The following is a 21141-nucleotide window of genomic DNA, read 5'->3' as shown; positions in this document are numbered from 1 at the left end:
ATTGCTTCTTTTCTCCACACATACATACACAAATGCTCAGAGATTAAATCTCAGTTCGAAAAGAAAGGCACTTACTTGAAAATAGATTTCCACCTTCTCCCATAAAACGCCAGTGTAGGGATGCTAAAGCCCCTGCTTCCCCTGCAACTCCTGGAGAGCCCAGATTCAACTCTAAAGCCACAGGGTTTGACCCACCCAGCGCACCCCCCATCAGCTGCATAACGCCTTTGGCACGGATCAAGTTCTGTCATGCCATAAATGACCATTTTATACTGGAGTATCTAACAGCAGTGTATGTATTTATCTGTATAGTGAATACACAGTTACCATTTGTTAACTCTCTATCCTTTTTCCTCATATTTGTCCTCTGTCACTCAACTGTTGTTTTTTTTGTAGGTTCAGTCTCACTCCACTAGAGCACAGTATTTGTTCAAAGACACAGAATTTAGCATAGCTAACTAAGTAGAGATGGAACAGAAAGAAGAGTTTGTTTGTCACCAGTTGCAGAAAATATAGACGCTTTTGTGAGTTTTAGTAATGCTCAAATACAACACTTTCTGAATGAAGGTTCGATCAATATAATAACACAGACTGCCCACTGCATCTTCAAAGGGCAGTGAGACCATTAAAACCCAACGGGAACTGAGCACATAACTCCCCATTTATATCCAGTTAGAAAATCCCCATTATAGAAAATTTTATCTTCAGTCACCACTGGGAGCAGAATATCCTATTCCTGCTGAGAACTCATACAACAAATTAAAAATTGAGGCCCAGCAGCAGGGAGCCTGAATACTGTCAGGTAATGAAAGAAAATGAAACAGCTGATAACAGAATCAAATTCAATAGGTTTAAATTTTGTTGTTGTTGTTGATGCCCCATCTTGGATACAAAAAATCCTACTTGCTCTGCAGAATTAACGTGAACCCAAAAGCCAGGAGGGCAGATGGGCAGAGCAGAGGGCACGCGGTGCCAGCATGGGGCCACATCTGGATTTGGATGCTGTTCCCCTCGCACTTCCCCTGCTGCTGAGAACCAAACCAAACGCTCCCCACGGCTTCAGCTATCTGAGCACAGCACACAGCCATACTATGTGACCACCTCAGCACACAGAGAAAATATTTTAGAGCCATCTCCTCACTGACTTACAAACACAGACTGGTTTCTGAGCAGACCACTGGCTACTCTTTTGGCAGGTAATTGTTTTCTGTCCCTTCAACTCAAAGGCAGGCTGGCACTCAAACTTCAAACTGTCCCCGTGGCGGAACGTGGATCCTTCTCTTCTGCCGTAGGCCGGGATCCCAGGATCACCACAGCTCCCTTGGTCGATCTCTGAAAGAAAGTAAAACAAATATTGCTGGGGGCAGGCTCTGACACGGAGCTGGCGCGGTGCTGTCGACCCACAGCTCTGGCAGAGCCATCACAGCCCCAGGAGAGCGCCTGTGCCCCTGCAGCACGCGGGGCAGCAGCGGTGCCGAGCACATCGGGACCCGACAAAACACGAATTTCAGTGCTGTGACTCTGGAAGGCCTTCCCTCCTAACAGCCTCTCCTAGCTGCTCCCTCATCCTTAAAGTAATCATAGCCTAATGAAAAAGAGGGATATCCAAGGAGATCCAGTTCTGCATTTGCTTCAGGGATGTGGTTTAAAACAGACACACCATCGTGTCACCTAGCGTGAGCAAACCTTGGATTCCTCCAGCCATGCGGCTATGGGCACAGTGTGTTTGCTGGATTGCTGTGTTTGCTCTCTCCCTCCCTTACTACCATTTTCATTTCCACGTGTGGTCCTGAAGGCGACAGCTGACACCTTCTTGCATGAAAACACGCAGTTAATCTCTTGCTGTGCATGTATTTTGACTTCAAGTAAATCGCAGACACAATTTTCTGTTATCTGCTGCTCCATACAATTTCATTTCAAAAGGGTCCCCTGCACTGTATCACTACTAGCTACAAAACTTCATTCCTTTACAGCCTTCTTAGTGCTCCCACAGTATTCATCTGCTTCACATTCATCTCGTCTTCCAGCCTTCTCTAGTTTTTTTATCCCCATCATCTGTGATCAGCTTTGCTGTCTTTTCTCCCCGATTTCAATTTCTTACACCAAATTGGAAACTTCTTTTGTGACATTTTCTTTACAGAAGAAAATCGTATAATCCGAGATTTGCATTACTCCATCTAATATTCCAATTTGGTTTGAATAACAAGCACCACCTCATTATTATGCTGACTTCAGGCAACTTAGATACAGGTGTATTATGAATAGAAGTCACGAAAAGGCACCTAGCTTCTGCTACTGCTCTATGCATCTTGAACTAAAAAGTCACTGCCAGGTAATGAAGCATTCCCAAAATAATTTAACATAAATTAATATTAATAGAAAAGTTTTCATGAAATATGGTTTTTTTTTTTTTTTTTTTTTGCCTGTCAGTGAAAACAGTTTGCCAGGATTTATGCCTCTTCCTGCAGGCTTTGAAAATCCGTATGTTGAAGATTTGTACTTGCGTATGAGGGACAAAAACAAAACAGTTCATATTGCAAAGTAGAACTGAACTTACATCGCTCTACAAAAAAGAGACGATGTAAATCACAGAAAGAAAACTGAGCTTCAAGACTCAAGAAACAGTAACAAGATCAAAGGGTGGAATGCATATTTTAAACACGCATCATTGTGACCTGACAGAGACACAGGGAGCTGATAACTTTTCCAGCTAGAAGCCAACAGCCCTTAAAAAATTATTTTTTGTCATGTCATTCTTTCTCGCACCTTGGAACACGATACTAGCAAGTCTTACTCATGGCAAGCTGTCCTGCAGGGTGCCTTTCGTCCAGTTGCTGCCTGTTCTGAAGCCTGCGACAGTGGGGGCTCCGAGATGCAGGGAAGGGGTCTCTCCGCTTTGTATCTGGGAAAAACCTTTCAAGTTACGTGTCCTGACACCACTCTGGTTGCTGCTATTTGGCCAGAGTGCGATGGACGCTAACAAACATCACTCCAGCCATCTCTTAAAACAATGCTCTAAGCGATAAGGGCCAGGGTGAGCAATCAGCTTTAAGTCTTCTCTGTACCCTGCACTGTGGGAACAGAAGTGCCAGCATTTCTTGGGCTACTGGGACAAACGCACCTCCATGTGCAGAGACTTCCACTGAGAAGCAACAAAGCTCTTTAAAAACAGCCGTGACATCCCTGGCTGCCTATGCCAGGCTCCAGAGAGGGAGAGCCCTGTCCTGCTAACGCCCCAAAGGGCAGTTTGGCCATCAGGATTCCCCCAGGGCTAAGATTTCACCGCAGGGCTGTACACCTTCACTGCGTACCTATCTGCAGCTCTGGAAGTGGCCACAGGAACGCCACCGACAGATGTGCCAAGCAGCTCCAGCTACTGCAGAAAGCAGCACGAGCTACGAGTGTTCAGCATATTCTTTGCCTTTGTAAAATCAGGACATGCTCGGGCTACCAGGCACTCAGAAAAAACGCAGCCAAGCAATGAAAATAAATAACTCTCTTTTGACCCTCTGCTGAAAAAGAATAAAGGTAACACAGATGCTCTCGAGGTACTGACTGAATGCTCTCCTCCCTCCTAGGGCTCCCCCCACTTTCGAGCTTGTGCAGTCCTTTTCTGTCACACCGCGTGAACCCAAGTGGAACATCTCTAGAGTGTGAAATCACAGGCTTAAGAATGGGAGAGAAACAAGGAATTAGAGCTCATGTTTTCCACCATGCATGTGATCTAATTGTTAGCAGCATTCAAACAAAGCTAACACATCTTATTACATTACAGAAGTCATAGAATGGAATTTTTGTCCTGAGAAAATCCTCTGGTTCCTACACGTCTTTTGATACATATTAAAATTCATGAGATATTTAGCAGAGCAGAAATTCCAAAAATGAGTGATTCAGAAATATCAAAACATGTTACTTCAACAAGATTGAAACATTTCACCTGAAGAATGTTTAAGTAAAATCACTTCCACATTAGAATAATAATAGTCAAAACTAAACAAGAACATCAAAATCAAGTGTTTTGACATTATTTAAATGAAACAAGTTGAAATGAATCTTTCAAAACTTCTCCATCAAATATTATATCACGCAGGTAAGTTTTTGACAAAACAGTGTTTTCTAACAGAAAACGTTTCGCCAGAAATTTGTCACCAGCTATTTGTGCTGTTTGTCTCCTGGTGGTGGGTGGGGAAATCGGGTCCCTGTGCTCAGCGCAGAGGAGGCAGCCCCCGCTTCCAGAGCGCTGAGGAAGAGCAAGTCCCTCGGATTGTGTGGGCACAGACCTGCTTTGGGGAGAACAAACGCTCACCGTCTCTGTTCCTTTACAGAGCTGCACAGAACCACTGCTGGCACCCAAAATTTAGGCTGCTGTTTTCCTGGGGCTACACGCAACTTCTGTTCCTTCCTGACTCAGCTCTACAGGAAACTGCGGATTTCAGAACTGCAAGCAAACACCAAACGAGCAAAATCCCACTCTCCGGAAAATATATCCATAACATGTGGGATTTGTGAGCACTTAGAAGCCATACCTGAAGAAATCACACAAATATTAGCTCTAGTCAGAAAGACCCTTAAGAATACACTTAGTCTTACACACACAATTTCACACATATATTATCTTTGCTTAAACTAATGAAAGTTAATAGTGTTAGGTATGTATCCTTAATGAGCCACGACAAGGGAGTTCCTATTGTCTAGTTTTTCTAGTCGATTCCAGCAATGAGGAAACGAGATGAAGAAGGGATAAAGCAAGAAGAAATTCCCTTTTTTTGGCATGTCCCTCCCATCTAAGCCGCTGTTGAAGGGCGAATGCAGGAACTGAATCTACCAGGCTCATTAAAGCCCTGGGGCATGACATCAAATCTCTCCCGCTCATGTTTATATGAGATGTGCGTACAAGTAAGGTGCCCCGGAGAACAGATCAGGTCAACACACCGTAAGCTAAAAGCCTTCACGTCTGTTGGCTCAGCAGTTTTGCAGCAGGCGTGTTTGATGACATGAGTCAGTACATTTCACCGAAAAGCAGAGCAGGAAACAAACACTGCATTTACTGACAGACTTCAACACCAAGACTATTGAGGGGGATGTCAGGCAACGTAGAACCTAAGAAAAAGACACATGATCAATGAAAAATACCTGCAGGCACTACTAAGCAGGAAGCAAGGAAGGAAAGAAGGCGGCCTTGGTGCTCATGAGCACAGGGGCAGCGTATCTGCCCAGGGCCTCTGCAGCTCCTGCCACTGGGATAGCTGAACGTCCACGTGTGGTCATGTTCGAGACCTGATGGCTCAAACAGCAATGGGACGAGCAAAGGAGGCATTGCCATAGGGCTGGCAGAGGAACACTCACATTTTTTTCACAGAGCAGCAGAGTTTTCTTGCAGAACAGCAGAAAGAAAAGAAGTGGGTTGGTTATCTGGGCTTCCCGGTGCGACCCGAGGGCATTTCAGCAGGAAGGGACCGTGCTGCAAGCCAGGGAGCACGGCCCAAGCTTCAAAGCTGACTGAACAGAGGCAGCAGAACCAGTCTGAGATGCGTGCGTTTTCCCCTAAGTCTCCCGGGATTAGGCAAATGGAGAGATTATCGTTTGCTCTTGATCTGACACACATACATGTGTATGAACACCTTTATGTGCAGCTTTATCTGCTGGCATCCATACAGAGTTCTGTATTTAAGTATAACGCACACAGAGAAACAAACGTGGAAACCCAGCGAGTTCATCTGGCCGAACGCCCCGGGCGGTACCGATCTGATTAAAACCAGGAAGGTCGGCAGCGGAAATCTTCAGACTTCAGCTCGGCAGAGCTTCTAAGCCTCTTAGCAGCATGGGGCTAAGTCTGAGCTCCAAAGCTAAGCTCTCCAGAGCCAAACACTTAGTCAGCATCTCAACACTAAATATTGTTTAATCATCCCCTGCCTGCAGCACGCTGGTTGTTCAGAACACAGACCTTAGTCAGCTCTACCCAGACTAACCCAATTCCTACAGAAATCCAAACACTATTAGTGTCTTTTTGTGTCTGAAAATGTGGGCTTAATTTGAGCTTATTGTTACTGTATATTAAAACTATATAAAAAGTTAAATATAAGATTAAAATCTGTTTTTGTTCTGCTTTTTCATGATTTATTACTTCCCTTACCACAGAACTTTATATTATTGATTTTATTTTATGCTATTGCTTGTAATAACCTCAAGCTCATCAGTGACAAACACATTTTTCCTCACATCTCCCCTGTGAGGAAAACCAAATATTTTCAGTCCATTGGGGAATATAACTGCAGAAGGATTACAGCTGAGATTTTCAAAAGTACCTAATCAATATAGGAGTCTGAATCCTGTTAAATGAACCCTAAATTTCTCAAGAACCTTTGAAAACATTATCGGAAGTAATTATTTATGGACAACCGCTGTAAGGGGTTGACCTGGGGACTTTCAGAGAACCATTATGATGGCTGCGGAAACAGCAGCCTGCCCTAAGGGAAGGTATTCTCAGAAGAGGTTGTCTCAGATTAAAGAAAAGGGAGAAGACCCAGGGCCCCAGGAGGCTGTAAGCCTTCTCACAAGTCAAGCACTAAATTGCAGCATCAATCAGCTCGCTATAGTCGTGAAAAAGAAAAGACTTTTCCAGCGAAGCGGAGCTTAGTACAGATTTCTTCTGACAAGCACTGGAAGTCCAAAAGCATTGCTCGCTATTATGAGGGAATGTCTGTTTAAAAGGATAAACGTGGCTGCAGTTGAGACATAGAAGATTTAGAAGTAATCTTCATGAACATTAATGAGCCAGATCCTCAGCTGGTGAAGACTGACACAGCTTAATTGAAAATCAATGCTGTCACACCAATTTGTACCAGCTGAACACTTGTTCCAAAAACATCCAGTCTTGCAGTGCAGACATGGAAAAACCTAAACCCACAAACCGTATGCTTTGTATCCTCTTCCTGGTGCAAATACGTTCTCTCTTTACCCACAATTGCAGCAAAATGACTAGGTTGGTTCCCCCTTCCCAGGAACTCTACACTAAAAATTTGATGGCATATTGTCCTCCTGAGCACATTCCTTCCAACAGGTCCTTAAATCTGTGCGTCAATAAGTCTCATAGGCATAACCATTTCAGCACTAGCAACAAGCTTTATGATTGCATTACACTTAAAAGGTACACTAAAACTTACATGTTTTAGGATGTATAACTATTTAAACGTACTCTATAAACAATACTCTGTTCTTCTATTAAGCAGATTTTTGGTCTTGACTTTATATAGCTCCATTAGCTGTAATTTTCCTCTTGCAGTTAGGAAGAAGTGTGGCAATAAAACTGATACTGAAACTTGTTAGTAAGTTAGGTATAATTTCATAATGTATTTGGTAAGTACTAATTGCCTCTTACTTAAACAGCTCTTGCTTTGTGAGTCAAAGGATTTGCAAAAACGAAAGAATTTTATGGACCAGGCTGATTTGAATTCAACATAACCTCAGGATAGGGCCAGCATGGGCCTTAGGCACAGAACTGTACTTCTTTATTCACGCACAAACCCATCTTTCAAGGTCAAAAAGCTGCTGTATAAGAACTGTGAAGATGCTCAGGAAAAGAGAAAAGAGGCTGCTCTCTGCCTGTTGCTCAGATGTGTTGGTCAAAGGACTGACATTCACCAGGGACGGGTCCCTCTCCTTTAGGGCTCACTGGGGCACAACAGGTCCAGAACACTCCTTTTTTTCCTCTAGAAGGTTCTGGACATACACCACTACAGCAAAACCAGGTAGCAGCTGTGCAGATAAAGCTGATGAGTAGGGAAGGGAGAAGCACGTTTGCCATTGGAAGCTCCATAAAACAGGATTCCAAAAGCACGAACGACAACAGCGATCCCCAAAGCAACTGCTGAGGTCACAGAGACTAAGCGGGGCTCAGCCTTGCTAGAGATGAAGCTCTCATAACATCGGAGCAACTCAGAAGAGGAAGAAGTCAACTTCCTTATAGATCCAAAGCTCATAACAGCATAAGCTGAGTCTGTATATCATGTGTTTTGCAACTTTATGGGCTGTGCTATAGGATAAATAAAAGATTTATCAAGAAAATAGAAGAATCCACGTTGCCCTTTGGATGAGATTAACTAACCAGACAGGATCTCGTAGCAGAGCTGGAGAGTGTTTTCACCCATCCACAGCTGGCAGGCAGGGGTGCAACAGTCTGCCATGCCAGGCAGCCAACAATCAACCGCTGACAAATGTGGCAGGAGACAGACCTCACAGCTACTGCAAAAAGCATGTTTTCAGGCTCGTACAGTGACTAAGACTGAAATAGTACCATTAAGATACTCCCAGGACAATCAGCCTGGATTTCCCTTTTCTTCTTCCATTTCCATTTCTTTTTATCTATGTCTCTAATGACTTTCCTGCTGACCTGGACTTGCAATGCTCTAACTACTCTAGCACTGTGACCCAATCCCCCTTCAAGGTACTGTTCAGCTTGCCTGGACATGCTGACATTTGGTCCAACTAGGTTTTCTAGTAGGTCAAGTCCCCTCAGGCTCCTAACTGTTGTTACTTTAGCGTCAATCAGCAGCACTGCCATGGTCAGGTCCTGGCCAGAACACAATATAACACTTCCCTGAAACACAGTAAGTTCCAGGGAAACATTTTAAATATGAATGAACTCTAATGTGCATTTAGGGCCCTTGATAGAAACAGTTTTGATTTAAACGTTAATGCTGATGTCAGTGGGAGTTGCTGTTCCTCAGACCTTCCACGATCAGCCCCCATGTCTAGATGAAGATTTGCGTGCCTAGTTTTAGGCATCAGAGCTAAAAGAGTAAGCTGTTCCTTCTATCAGCAGGTTTTAGACAAAACTGAAAATGCTTTGAAAAGAGATTGAAGTTGACAACAAAAGCAAAAGGATGATGGTGTGAGTGGAAGCGTTCCAGTGTGCCCGTGCTGGAGGTTGCATCCTGGAAACAAGCTCCCCCCTGCAGGTGTGTGGCTGTCCGACAGCAGAAGGGGAGCACATTCTTCAGCCCAGTGCCTGCAGAGGAAGCTAGCAACCCGATGTGCTCACACTGAAAGACCACACAAGACAGCGATTTCTGGAAAACCTAGAAACATCTCAAAACAGGGATCTAAAAAACACTTCAGCTAGAATCACCAGTCCCTTACATGAGTTAGAAGTAAGGAATACTTTCCCATCACTTTAACTTTGCAAATACATATGACAACAGTGAGGATAGAAGTTAATGGCAGAGTTCTGCATCCCCATCCTAATGCATTTCAAGAGTTTCTTTTGAAAAATCCCAAAATGAATTTTTATTTTATTTGTGATACTACAGATTAGTCAAAGTTTGAAGTAGTTCGTACCAGTGATCTACTGGAACGAACCTTTGATTACTTGATCTCATTTTCTTGCACAGTCTGTTGCAGAAGCCATCACTTAACTGAAACTCACCAACTCTTTTTCCAACAAAGCAGATGAAACAGCAATGAAACATTAGCTATCCAGTCTGCTTTCACAGAAAAGAAATCACAAAAGCTGTTCTTATTGAAGCAAAGCTTCAATTTTAAGGAAAAGTTTGCAGAGCTTCAGTATTTTAAGAAGCTCCTTTCTCACAAGCAACTAGGCCCATCTTATCTCATTTCTGATCTTTTTAAAAAGAGGTAAATTCTGAGAGAGACACTTGGATTACCTTCATACGTTGCTTTGAATCCCAGCAAGTTACTGACACTGTCCGTCTGGAAGAGGAGCCACATCTGGTGCTGTGTGCTGACGATGAGATCAGGGACTGTGGTGCCTGTCAAGCTGGAAAAATAAATAAAAACATGTAAATAGTTTGTATACCTCCAGAAACTTAGTATTCCACCAAAATACAGGCCACTTATACCTCTGTAAGAGTAAAAGCAGACAGAACAATGCCACCATGATTAAGACCAACCCCAAAACAAAACATTGTCCAGAATCCTGACAGATTTTTCAGGACAGATGAGCCTCTCAGTGTATTTCTGATTACTACCTATAACAATGAGTCTTATCACAGTTGAGGGCCTGGAAGTTATTATCACCACCGCTATAAATAATTAGTTTAGTACCATCGTTACAATATATTTATCCAGCATCAATACTAGTATTTCCTTTCTCCCTGAAGCAAGATATAAGCAAACAAAGTCCCAGAAACCATACTGGTCACTGTATCCTCCTAACTTCTTTTACAGATATTTTCTGGTATTACAAAATTTACTTTCAACATGCTCTCTATGCTTATTTCCTAACAGAGAAGTTTCCACAGGGACCTCAAAAAAAAAAAAAAGGCAAAAAAACCAACACCTTGAAGACAAGGCATGAACCTCAAACCTGCGGAATGTCCTAGGAGCCCTTGAAAAACACCAACTAATCCAGGCAGTATGGGATGCTCAGGGCATTGCCTACCCTGCAAGGCTACTCCTAGGAAAGCTGAGGAGATTAAGAAAAATGTCACCAATCTATCTGTACTAATGAGGCATATGTGGCTCATTCAGCCTTTGGGATTAATCACCTCGCTGTGGTTCAGCACAGCTTCAGAGTTTTATCCCCACCCACACAGGCACCAGCGCAGGCACTTAGAGGCACAAATGCCCGCTCCGAGCACAGCTCCTTCCCTTCCCTCTGCTTCTGCAAACAGAGCACTGGTGCGTGGGAAGGGCTCATAACTAGAGGTACATGAGTGTTATGTTGTCTGTCTCAGTGGCAGTGTTTAATGCTATTATACTATTTCTGCTACGGTATCATCTGTGATAAATGTATAAATTACCCTAAGCTTAACTACTGCAAGTGGAGAGGTGGTTTTTTTTCCTTTTTTCTGTAGTGTTTACTTAAGTTTAAACACATGGATATGTATAGACGTGGCTTCTGCCTGGCATCATGCTCAAGTACAACAGCAGCACCTGAAAGACTTCTTGATAAAACTGAACCCCAAGCTCTCAAGGAAGATTTACTGCAAACCAGTACTGCAAGGGAACAATCCCGGCAGCTGTGTGTTGATAACATCCTGTGAATAAACGTAACTTGCAACCTCCAGGCATAATTATTACAATTCCCACTTTCCTGGGTAATCGGAGACAGGATGGCTGATCTGCCAATTACAGTTTGTTTAGAGTGAAGCAAAATGACTGCTCAAAGGGTTGTGCTACTTATTCTATTTGCTTAACACTCTTAAAGCTGGCTACCCGCTGAGTGCCAGATTCTTTCAAATAGCCTTACAGGTATCATCATAACCGGGACCAATCATGCCATACAAATAAATCTCCTCCCAATCCCCAAAATTGTCTTACCAGTCACACGTGCACTAGGGACTACTCTAACACCCGAAACTGGTCACCATTCAGGCTTTGGCCATGGGATCTGGAGCGTGTTTTCCCCTGAAATTGAATCCATGTCTCCCAAGCCCATCAAAACTCTCCTAGTTCTGCCCCCACTTTTGCTTGGTTATTCCTTTGACCCGCATCAGAAATTTTACTGATCCTACAATGTTGGTAGATTAGGAAGTAATCTTTTCTTAATAACTGTTTTGCATCCAGAGAGTTTGATGGGGACTGGAAAAGATTCAGAAGTGTTATTGTTGATTCTTCTCAAGCTATTTAAGCAGCAGACAAGAACAAGAAACATACCAAGAGAAAAACCTTCAGAAAAGGTGTTTCAAAGGTTTTTGCATGCTTTCACATTCTACTTTAACAAGCTGAATGATTGATCTGGATGCTTGTTACTTTAGGGAATAAAATCCTCCCTGCAAGTCAGAAAGCTCAGCCTAACAATCTGTTACGTTCTCTGAGATGCGTTTTACAGGGATGAGAGTGAGACTGGAAACAAATGGTCCTTTATATCTCAGTTTGGGATAACGTCTGGTGCTATGAAAGTTGATTCAAATTTATTTCTTGATTTCAAAGTCTGCAGGACTGAGTTCTTCTTGAATAGCCAAGAATAAATGAAGAGTAGTAAGAAAATTAGAACTCTTATCTTTAACAGGATTAGATTTCTGCATGCTGATTCCTCCAAAAAAGCTACAGCTTGTATCCAGTGGATACACCTAGTGCATGAATTTAGCTGACCTTGGGTTAAGAGAAAAGCAAATGCTAAAAGAAATCATCCATGGACTTTCAACCACATTCATTACTAATAGAATATTTCTGTGGTCCTCACACCTCTTTCACATTTCGTTAGTTTCCAACTTATCCTCCCAGATTAAAAAGAAAAATGAACAAATTGTGTCAGGATTAGCTTCAGCAATTTAATGGAAAGAGATCCCCTGCAGCTGGGAGAAGATACCACACACCTTGTGCAGGCAGGCATAGATATTCCGTATTTGTATTAGCAAGGTGTTGAGTCCCTAATACAGAGTGAGAAAACGTGGAATGATTAAAACAAAATCTATGAAAGTCTTCATAGGCCTCAGGCAAACAAAAAAGGAAGGGAGTGAGAAATCATTTCGGCAAGTTATTACAAACTATTCCCTTGGCTGTAATTTGCACATTTGGGCCAATCAGCTGTGAAATGTTCTGTGACACTTTAATTACAAACACTTTCACAATAATCAGACCTTACATTTATATATATTGCAGGTTAGAGTTTCTGACTTAAGTATCACTGCTGTTCATGTCCTGAGAAGCATAGTAAGATGAAACTCAGCAACAGAGATTTTGCAAAGACAAGCAAAAAAAGATAAGTGAAAATGGAGTGGGAGGCCAATTCGTGTGTTAAAACAAGTGAAAGGGAGAAATTAAAAGACACAGTATGAAACATGCTTTATCAGTTGGAAAGAGTAAAACAGTTTTGCTAGAGTAGCTATTGGAGAGTTTTGTGTTACACTTTTTTAATTATTTTTTTTTTTAAATCAGAGAGAAAATCAGGGAGTCTTTCAAGTTAACACACTAAAGCTGGTTGCCAGTAGCCCTAGTTTCTTCCAGCTGCCCCGTTTACCACTTATAATGCTCCTTCTGAAAGTCCTGGTGGTTTTTCCCTGCTTCCCTGCCCTTGCAAGTGCCCTCAAGACATTTAAGACTTCGACAAACACCACTGGCTTACAGCTGTACTCAACAGAGGCACACACTGATATGACAAGTGGTTGGCCCTGATCACAGACAAGGGGCATGACCATAAAGCCACGCAGTATTTTGCTTTGATGCTTCAGAAGAGCTATAGCAGTCATTGTTTCTTCAGTAAAGTGGATTTGAATGATACACAATTATCACAATTAGAGTTGAGCACACTGCATACGTAAAAACTAAAATTCAGAGAGACGTGAGAGTCCGAGAGGGAATCTCTCTGAAGCATACACACTTCCACCCTATCAGATCCGTGAGGTCCTGACACAGAGCAGAGGCTTTCCTCAGAGCAGCCAAGTGCTCTCACCAGCCTCAACACTCTGCCTAAACAGCAGGTACCAGAAATTGATGCTGACACACTGCAAACACAGGGGTCAGGGAAAACCCTTGCCCTCAATCTATAAACCCACAAGCTGATTGGTATTAGTCTGACTGACACGTTCCTTCCAGCTGAAACCCAAACCCTCGCCAGTTATTAAGCACTGAGCAAGCAGGATGGCAAATGTTGCTACAGAGCCTATTTCACTTTATTTCTCCATGTTACCCTTACTATAACAAAGAATTTGGTCTTCAAATCTAAAAAATATACACTGAAGATGTATCAATTTTTTATTTAAAAAACTGGCAACATCAGAAATTTCTTCTCATCCTTCAGCATGGCTGCAGTGGCCCTTTACTGGTCAATTTTCCCTTTTTAATTGCATAAAATTGGAAAAAAAAACAAACAACAAAAAACATATGTAGATGGGAAACACAAAGATGTGAAGGCCTGGAAGGAAAGTAGGACCATCTACAATGTCTCATCTACTGAGGAAACCTCCACAAAACACCACATCTGCAAACTAAAGGATATAAATTGAGGGTTTGCATATACACTATATCCAAATTTTAATCCTGTTCACTCAGCTCCCTGGACAGCCTCAGCCTCTAAGGGATCCTGACAAAGGCAAGTCAAGAAACAGAAGCAAAGAAGTAAAAAGCCTTTCTGTCAGCTGAAGCCTAAGAGAACATGATGAGAGAAGAAAACACCGAGAACAGTCACCTCCACCAAAAATGAGAAACTGCTTATGAAACAGAACCAGCAAGCAGACTGGGACTCCATCGAAGCAATAAGTAAATCTCATCAGGCCGAACTTAGACACGGATTTCTCACAGTGACAAAGGACATGCTACTTACACGTAAAGCACAGATTTCTGGTCTCCAACTTGTCCTCCGTCACCAACTGTCAGAGTGTCATATCCTCTTTCTAGTTCAAATTCTTCAAAGGTGAGTTTGATAACCTGGCAAAGATGGAGCATGTTAATACGAATCAACTGCCAAGGCAGCCAGCAGAGCCTCCTGCCTTGTTCATTTACCTGCTTGCCTATTGAGGAGCAATTTGTACAAGCATTAGTATCTTCAGGACAGCACCAAAAGCGACCACCCTCCCTTTTCATAGCACTGTGGCACTTCTTTTCAGATGATACTTACTGAAGTTACCTCTTACCTCTGCTTAACCTATTCATTTTTGAGATGACTTTATTGATAAAGATACGTGTGGTGGGATTTCAGCATGCTTTTTTCATCAGGTATTTCTACCATTTCTTTTACAAGCCTGAGATTATGGTGATACATTTGAACGTGCATATAAGCAGCACATTTGTTATGGTGTAATAAACACTTTCTTTTTGGTCTGCGTTGGTCAGAAAATTCACCTGGTTCTCAGGAGCTTCTCACAGACCCAGATTTTATGGAGTGCCCAGGATCATGTCCAGGCAGCTTCTGAGTATCTCCGTGGTGGGAGTACCCACAATCTCCCCCTGGGCAGCCTGCTCCACCCTGTGGTTTTCTCCTGCTCCGTCCCACCCTTCCACCCCCACTACGAGGCACTGACAGGGTTTACGTAGCCTTCACGCACCGTTTAGGAGCAGAGGTCCCACTGAAGTCAAGAGCTTTGTGTTCCAAGTCTCTTAGCTGCTTGTGAAATCTTTTATTTGCAAATAACTGAAAATCACATTTTGACTCAGGAGACCAAGGCCCTTAATCCAGCCTTGGACAGGGTAAACAAACAGAAAAGGAAGAGAGCTGAATTTACAGAATTGCTTTACATTCACAGTACCAACCGAAAGTAATGGGAGCTTTGTCTCAAAGCTTTTCAACTGCCTGGATCCAGGAAAGCACATAAACACATAAATGCATTCATCCCTTTGTACACATGCCTGTAAATATATTAAATTACCTAACTCTCAACAGCTTATGTTACCAAATTTGGTTTAACAGTACCTTTTGCTATTTCACACATGAAATAGAAGTTACCAAAATTAACAAGAAGGACCCACAACGTGTACCGAGCACCACAGACACCTGATGCAACTCTACACCTCTTGATTTGGGGTAAGAGACAGGAATTTCAGCTGCCATCCACCAGTTCAGCTGTTCCACCAAGAGAAGCATCAGCGGCACAGGGCAGCCAGCACCAGTGCGGGGTGATTCTCCCCAGGGAACTGCGACACGCTGAGGTCAGAGACTCATGAGTGCACCCCGCCAGACTGATGGAGTCGGTCATCGTCACAAACTGAGTTCACGTTCAGGCACCAGCCGATGAAGCTGAGTTTCAACTGGGGTGGATCATACATTTAGACCCCAGTATTACTCATACTAACACCAGAATTAGCCTGTTAATTTGCTGTAATGCTAATAATAATAATAACACTCAGTTAAATAGACCGTAATAGGAAGTCATTTAGCAATGGATATTAAAGAAAAGTTAAAATCTTTGTTTGGTAATTTCTTGCAGCATCTCCTGCAAACACTTGAGCACACTTGCAATCACAGGGGGATAAAAATCCCACCACGGACCAAAAGCAACAACTAACCCTATTCTGTTAAATATGAGGATGCCTCTGCAGTCTCTCCAAGGCCTGCATGTACTCTCTAGGAAGATGATGACAACCTTCTGCTGTCAAAAGCTACTCAATTTAAACCACAAAGTGGTCAGTCAGGTGTTGAATGGCTTCAAAGTTCTTTAAAAATAATGGGTGCGCATACAGCTCGGACTGAACTGTCACATGCTACCATGCTCTACATACAAATGCAATTATTTTTTAAATGCATTAAAATAAAAAAAAGGCAAGTTCAGTATTTTACTCATGACATTGTGAAAATAGGGCATTACCCAAAAGTACGAGGATCTTGAAACAGTAGCTGGTGAGATACTTCACAGAAGTTTGGAACCATTAATTTTAGTCAGTAGTACCAAAATATTAACCTGTGCAGATTATTATTAAACCATGTAATGATGGAATAACGTAATTAATACAAAGAACACACTGCTGTAAAACAGCACACGTCATTAGTTAAACCACTCGTTCAAGTAAACTGCATTCTAAGGAGTCTGACCCTAATTAAATGACTAATTACAGTCTAGTATATTGAAGACTGTAACCTTGTGGCACAGGAACAGGATGCTGAATACAATATTTATTCATCCATTTTCCTATTTTTCTATTTGGGCTATAGGCTGAAAATTATTTAATGATTCATTAAACAAAAAGAGACCTACGAGCACACACAAATACACGAATGACACAAAACCTCAATTTTAAGCTATTGAAGTGACAGGAAGCAATTAGCAAAGTTGAGAAAATAGGCTTCAATATGACACCTGATTCTAAGGCTTCACACACTGCAAAGCGATTTGAAGTGCAGTCACATTCATAGGAAAAAAACACCCGTTCTCGCCACGGAGTACGGCACCTCTTGCAGTTATATTCAGATGCTTTACAAGCAAACATTACTCATCTCCCTCCCGTTCTCCCCCGTCTCGAGCATCTATCTTCAGAGGGGATGAATCATCCCCCGGAGGGGCCCATCTCTCTCCACTGATGACACGGAAGCTTGGACAGAGCTGTGTTTGGCTCGCTAGACTCCAGGTGAGAATAACCGCAGGAGAAATATCAACCAGTGACATCTGGTATGTCAAGAAGGTTCAGAAATAGTTTTGATGCAAATGCACCAATTACCATATGCATTTCTCAGTTCCCGAGTGACTTATTTTTCCAGTGTGGTTGAAATTAATTCCCGTGGCACCAGGGACCAGCAAAAAAAAGAAATCTATAAGCTCTCAATACTCCCCCAAATAGCTTTAATATGTCATCCTCTGTATAGGAAATAATTCCGAGTTGTCAACTGAAGAGCACTATGCCCTTAATACTGCTTATGTAGGTTTCTGAGCAAACTTCGAGGGGATTATGTACCTCAGTGAATCTGGCTCACAGTTCTTTTCCAAATATAGAACAGATGACTTGCAAATGAGTTCTAAATTCAGCTCAGTGGTTTTCCCATCGCTCATATTAAAAGCTTCATATAACAGGACCTGATCCAAAGATCACTCGAGTCAATGAAAAGATTACCACTGACTTCAGCAGGCTTCAGCCCAGGCCCATAATGCTTTAATCTTCAAAGTATTTTATAGGCATTTTAATCAATTCATCTTCAATTCCTCCCTCACCCATGCTGGGGAATGTGCAATGATGATATCATCCCCTTTGCACAAAAGCAACATGAGTCAGGGAGGTGAATTCTCTAATTTAGCAACATGTTTCTAACACGGGCCTTCATTTAAGGATTTTACATGCCCGGGTATGTTCCGGAGGCAGCGCTCGTTGACTTGTGGGTAGGAATTGCAGAGACAGATACCAGCAACTCCCAGTGTTGTACTGGAGCACGCACTTGTTGCGACACCGTGAGCGGCTGCAGTAGCACACACAGCCAACACCAGGGGCTGCTTTTTGGACAACAGGAACTGTCTGTGCCCATGAATCCACTTGCCATTTTGTACATTCATTACTCAGATGCTGTCCTGTCTGCACAGCTTTGGTTCCCGGAGCCTTGATGAATAGTAGAATATATTATATAGAAAACAGTAGAAAACTCTTAGGGCGATGGATTCATTTTAATTGTTTCCCATCTTCCTGAGGGGTGCCAGAAGGAAGCCTGTGCCTTGCCTCGGCTCCCACGACCATGCAGAGCCCTCCCTGCCATTCAGACAGAGGAAAGGTACTGGGCTGCAGTTTTGAACTACAGCTCAAAGTAATGCAGGCAGGCAACACACAGTGCAAAGAAATAAGGATGCACAGCAGTGGCTTTCCCAAAACAATTATTGCATTTCTCTCAGTCCTCTGCGCTTCAAAGAGATGCAGAGTTTTCCCCTACCTGTAAATTACACTTCCAGGATGAAACATTCAAAAAAGAGAAACTCTCCCAGAAACCCTTCATAAACTGATGTTGCTAATTAACTGTTTATCACTTCAAAGAAAAAGAAAATGGCAGCCTTTTTACAGACAGTGAGTATGAACTGCTGATTTGACCAGCCTATCTTTCTTATTCCAGTTGTGCTACAGCTCTACAGTATATGATGCTGCAGCCCATGTAGCATAACTACTATTTTGCTATTAAACCTCTGTTCTACATAAAGTACTGAAATTAATGGATTTTGCCAATTTCAGTTCACTTCATAATTTATGAAAGCTAAGGATCAGGACTTGCAGATTTTGTTTTCTAATCAACAGTTTATGATAAAGGTTTAAAAGCTGAGGAAGAACCTAACCAGAGGAAGAAGAGAAAATTTCTCTAAGTAGGAATCCAGAAGACCAATTTTTTGAAAAATGAGAGAGTCTGCCCTGGAAGCTTACAAAAGCTTATCCTATCACACTGCTGAAAAAGCAGAAAAAGTTTGTTTCCTACCATCTAGGCTAGGCACAAGGCTAGCAGAAAGGCCAGAAAATACAGATATGAACATGGAAGTCCAATTATTCAACTCTAAAGCAACATGAAAAAGAGTCAATAATATAGTGGCCGTGGCACATAAGCATCCAGATGTTTGATTGCCATCTCCTCCTTTCTAAACTGTAGTGGGACAAAAGTGTCAGCCTCCGTAAAGCCCAGGGCACATCCAAGGCCAGCTCATTACAGTTTCTTCTTAAAAACAGAGAACTATTTTATTTGCAAAACTGGGATTTTGCTGGTCTTTGAAAGACGAAGATGTACAAAAAGAAAGATATACATGATACATACCAGTGCCTAAGAAGCTGATGTATCCAACAGCCTGTCCATGTGCAGGCAGCGTACACCCGAGGGTCTGCAGGCCCCCGGCTGAGAAGCCCAGCTGACACTTGAGCAATAATGGCTGTTGTTACATGTGGCCTGTTCTCTGCTCACACATTACCCTGATGAAGGAGAACCTCCTGAGTCTGATTAACCAGTAAATCACTCCTAATAAATCAGCACTGAAAAAAATATCCTGATTCCACACTCCAGTTTCCCAGAATTTGGGTCATTACCAGGCTCCCATGCAGCCAAACCAAAATATCCGCTGTATGAAATGACCAGCTAATGACAGCCCTTTAAATACAAACCCATTCTGAAATTGGAATGTAGGAATACTCCTCATTAAAATCATAATCCACCAGTGATCTGTACTTATTAAAGGCTTGAATTGATGTCGATGGGGAGAGAGAAACAGAACTCAACAGGGCTCTTCAGCCAGCCCCAGCTCTAGCTGCCCCGCTGCAGCAGGTGCTCCAGGGGGAGGCAAAGCACGGGAGATCAGAGGACAAGATGCCATCTCATCAGAGGTAGCAAGCAGGCTGCAACTGTGGATGGTTGCCAGAATTTCTACAGACTGGAACAATTTCTTGTGAAAGATGAGATGCTGGGATACTAACATGTTTGTGAAATGACTTCCTTGGACGAGCGGCAGAAGGCAGAGCGCCAAAATGCAAGGCTGTCTGGTGGCAAGGACCAAGAAATAATTGACTGGATAAGCATATGAGCTCAGTGCCTTGGAATGCAAGGTTTTCTCCCAAACTAATGAAGATTATATTAGTAGGAACCCAGGCACTGAAAAGAATGAAACCTGTCTTCAGCAGAAGCACTGAATGATACCTCAGGGTATTCTGAGCTACAACACAGCAACGAAGTCATTTTTGTTCTTATGTTCCCATACAGGTCTGTAGAGGAACAGGCTGAGTTTGTAGGGCAGCTCTAAGAGGTAAGAGGCACTGAGGATTGTTCTCCCTGTGACAGGAAAACGGGAAAGACTTCATCTTACAAAGACCAAGGCAGTTAGGACTTGTACTGATCAGTGAAAAAGGATTTGAACCCTGCCAAACTGCACATGCAGACCAACGGAGACAAAAAATCATCCCCAACTTCCAGTGTTCTGAACATCAGTAAATACAAAAAGGACTTGTTTATAACCAAAAAGTAAAGGAAAAGGAAAAACAGCATTGAAGAGAAATCCTCCCTCCCTCACTTGCTCTTGGCCCTTTGCGGGCTGAAATCCCTGTTGGTTAGGGGCCAGCTATCAGCCAAAAGGAAGTTAAAAATCAGAATTCCTGGCACAGCATTTCTGCCCCAACTGAGCACTGGCTTAGCAAGATGCTTTGCTACGCTGTTTGGCATTTCACCGCCATTCATGCCAAGATATCAAAGAGGTTTCGATTAAAAATAATTACATTCACTTTTAATTACATCCTTTAATAAAATGAATTTTCAGCAGAGACAGAATGTGACAGGACACGGTCTTTAAAGACAGTCGAGAAATGTGTGAGAAGTCTCTGGGGAGAGAGAAGGGTGTGACTTCAGAAACAGAAACCTGAAGGGCTAAATATCAGAGACTAGTCCTGTGAAGGACCATAGCTACACACTATTTCAACTAAGACAATAAAATAGTGACATGAGAACGTATCTCTGAGACCTACCTTGGCTGGATTGAGTGCCGTGATGACCCACACGCAGTAAGCATTGTTATCGTATTGGACAGGGTAGTTGGGAGAAGTTATCACACCGCTGGGACCACGAAGGTACATATCACACATCCTTGCTGTGAAAAAGAAAACAAGACAGATGTGGGAATGAGGTCTGTTAGCTCTGGGATGAATACGGAGTTCTTTGTTTGGAGATGAGAGAGAAATAGTGATGCATACTGTATGAAGGCAGGGGAGAATTAAAAATTGCTGCCCTGTGTTGTTTTCACTAGCCAAAACGCTCATCTTCTTCCATGTAACATCAGAGACAAAGGATTTATCTGTGATGATTGGATGAGTGGGGTG

General features: G+C 42.6%; 1 protein-coding gene across 20 annotated transcripts in view; it reads right to left on the bottom strand.

Annotated features, from left to right (window-relative positions):
- The window catches only part of CSMD2 (CUB and Sushi multiple domains 2), a gene marked incomplete at its 5' end in the record, with an annotated part of 338842 nt that overhangs the window by 136375 nt on the left and 181326 nt on the right, over positions 1–21141 (bottom strand). For 19 of the 20 annotated variants that reach the window (XR_014575007.1, XR_014575008.1, XM_083809741.1 and 16 more), the window contains 4 exons: positions 1150–1332; positions 9663–9775; positions 14225–14328; positions 20791–20912. The exons of the other annotated variant lie outside the window; for it this stretch is intronic. Coding sequence is in view for 17 of the 19 variants with exons in the window: in XM_083809741.1 (XP_083665867.1) it covers positions 1150–1332; positions 9663–9775; positions 14225–14328; positions 20791–20912 (522 nt within the window). The remainder of the gene's footprint in view (positions 1–1149; positions 1333–9662; positions 9776–14224; positions 14329–20790; positions 20913–21141) is intronic. 20 annotated transcript variants of the gene reach the window in all.

Source organism: Anser anser, assembly GCF_964211835.1.
Source record: "Anser anser genome assembly, chromosome: 24".
Classification (NCBI taxonomy): Eukaryota; Metazoa; Chordata; class Aves; order Anseriformes; family Anatidae; genus Anser; species Anser anser.
The sequence above is the reverse complement of the archived record's forward strand: the minus strand, read 5'-3'. Positions and strand labels throughout refer to the sequence as shown.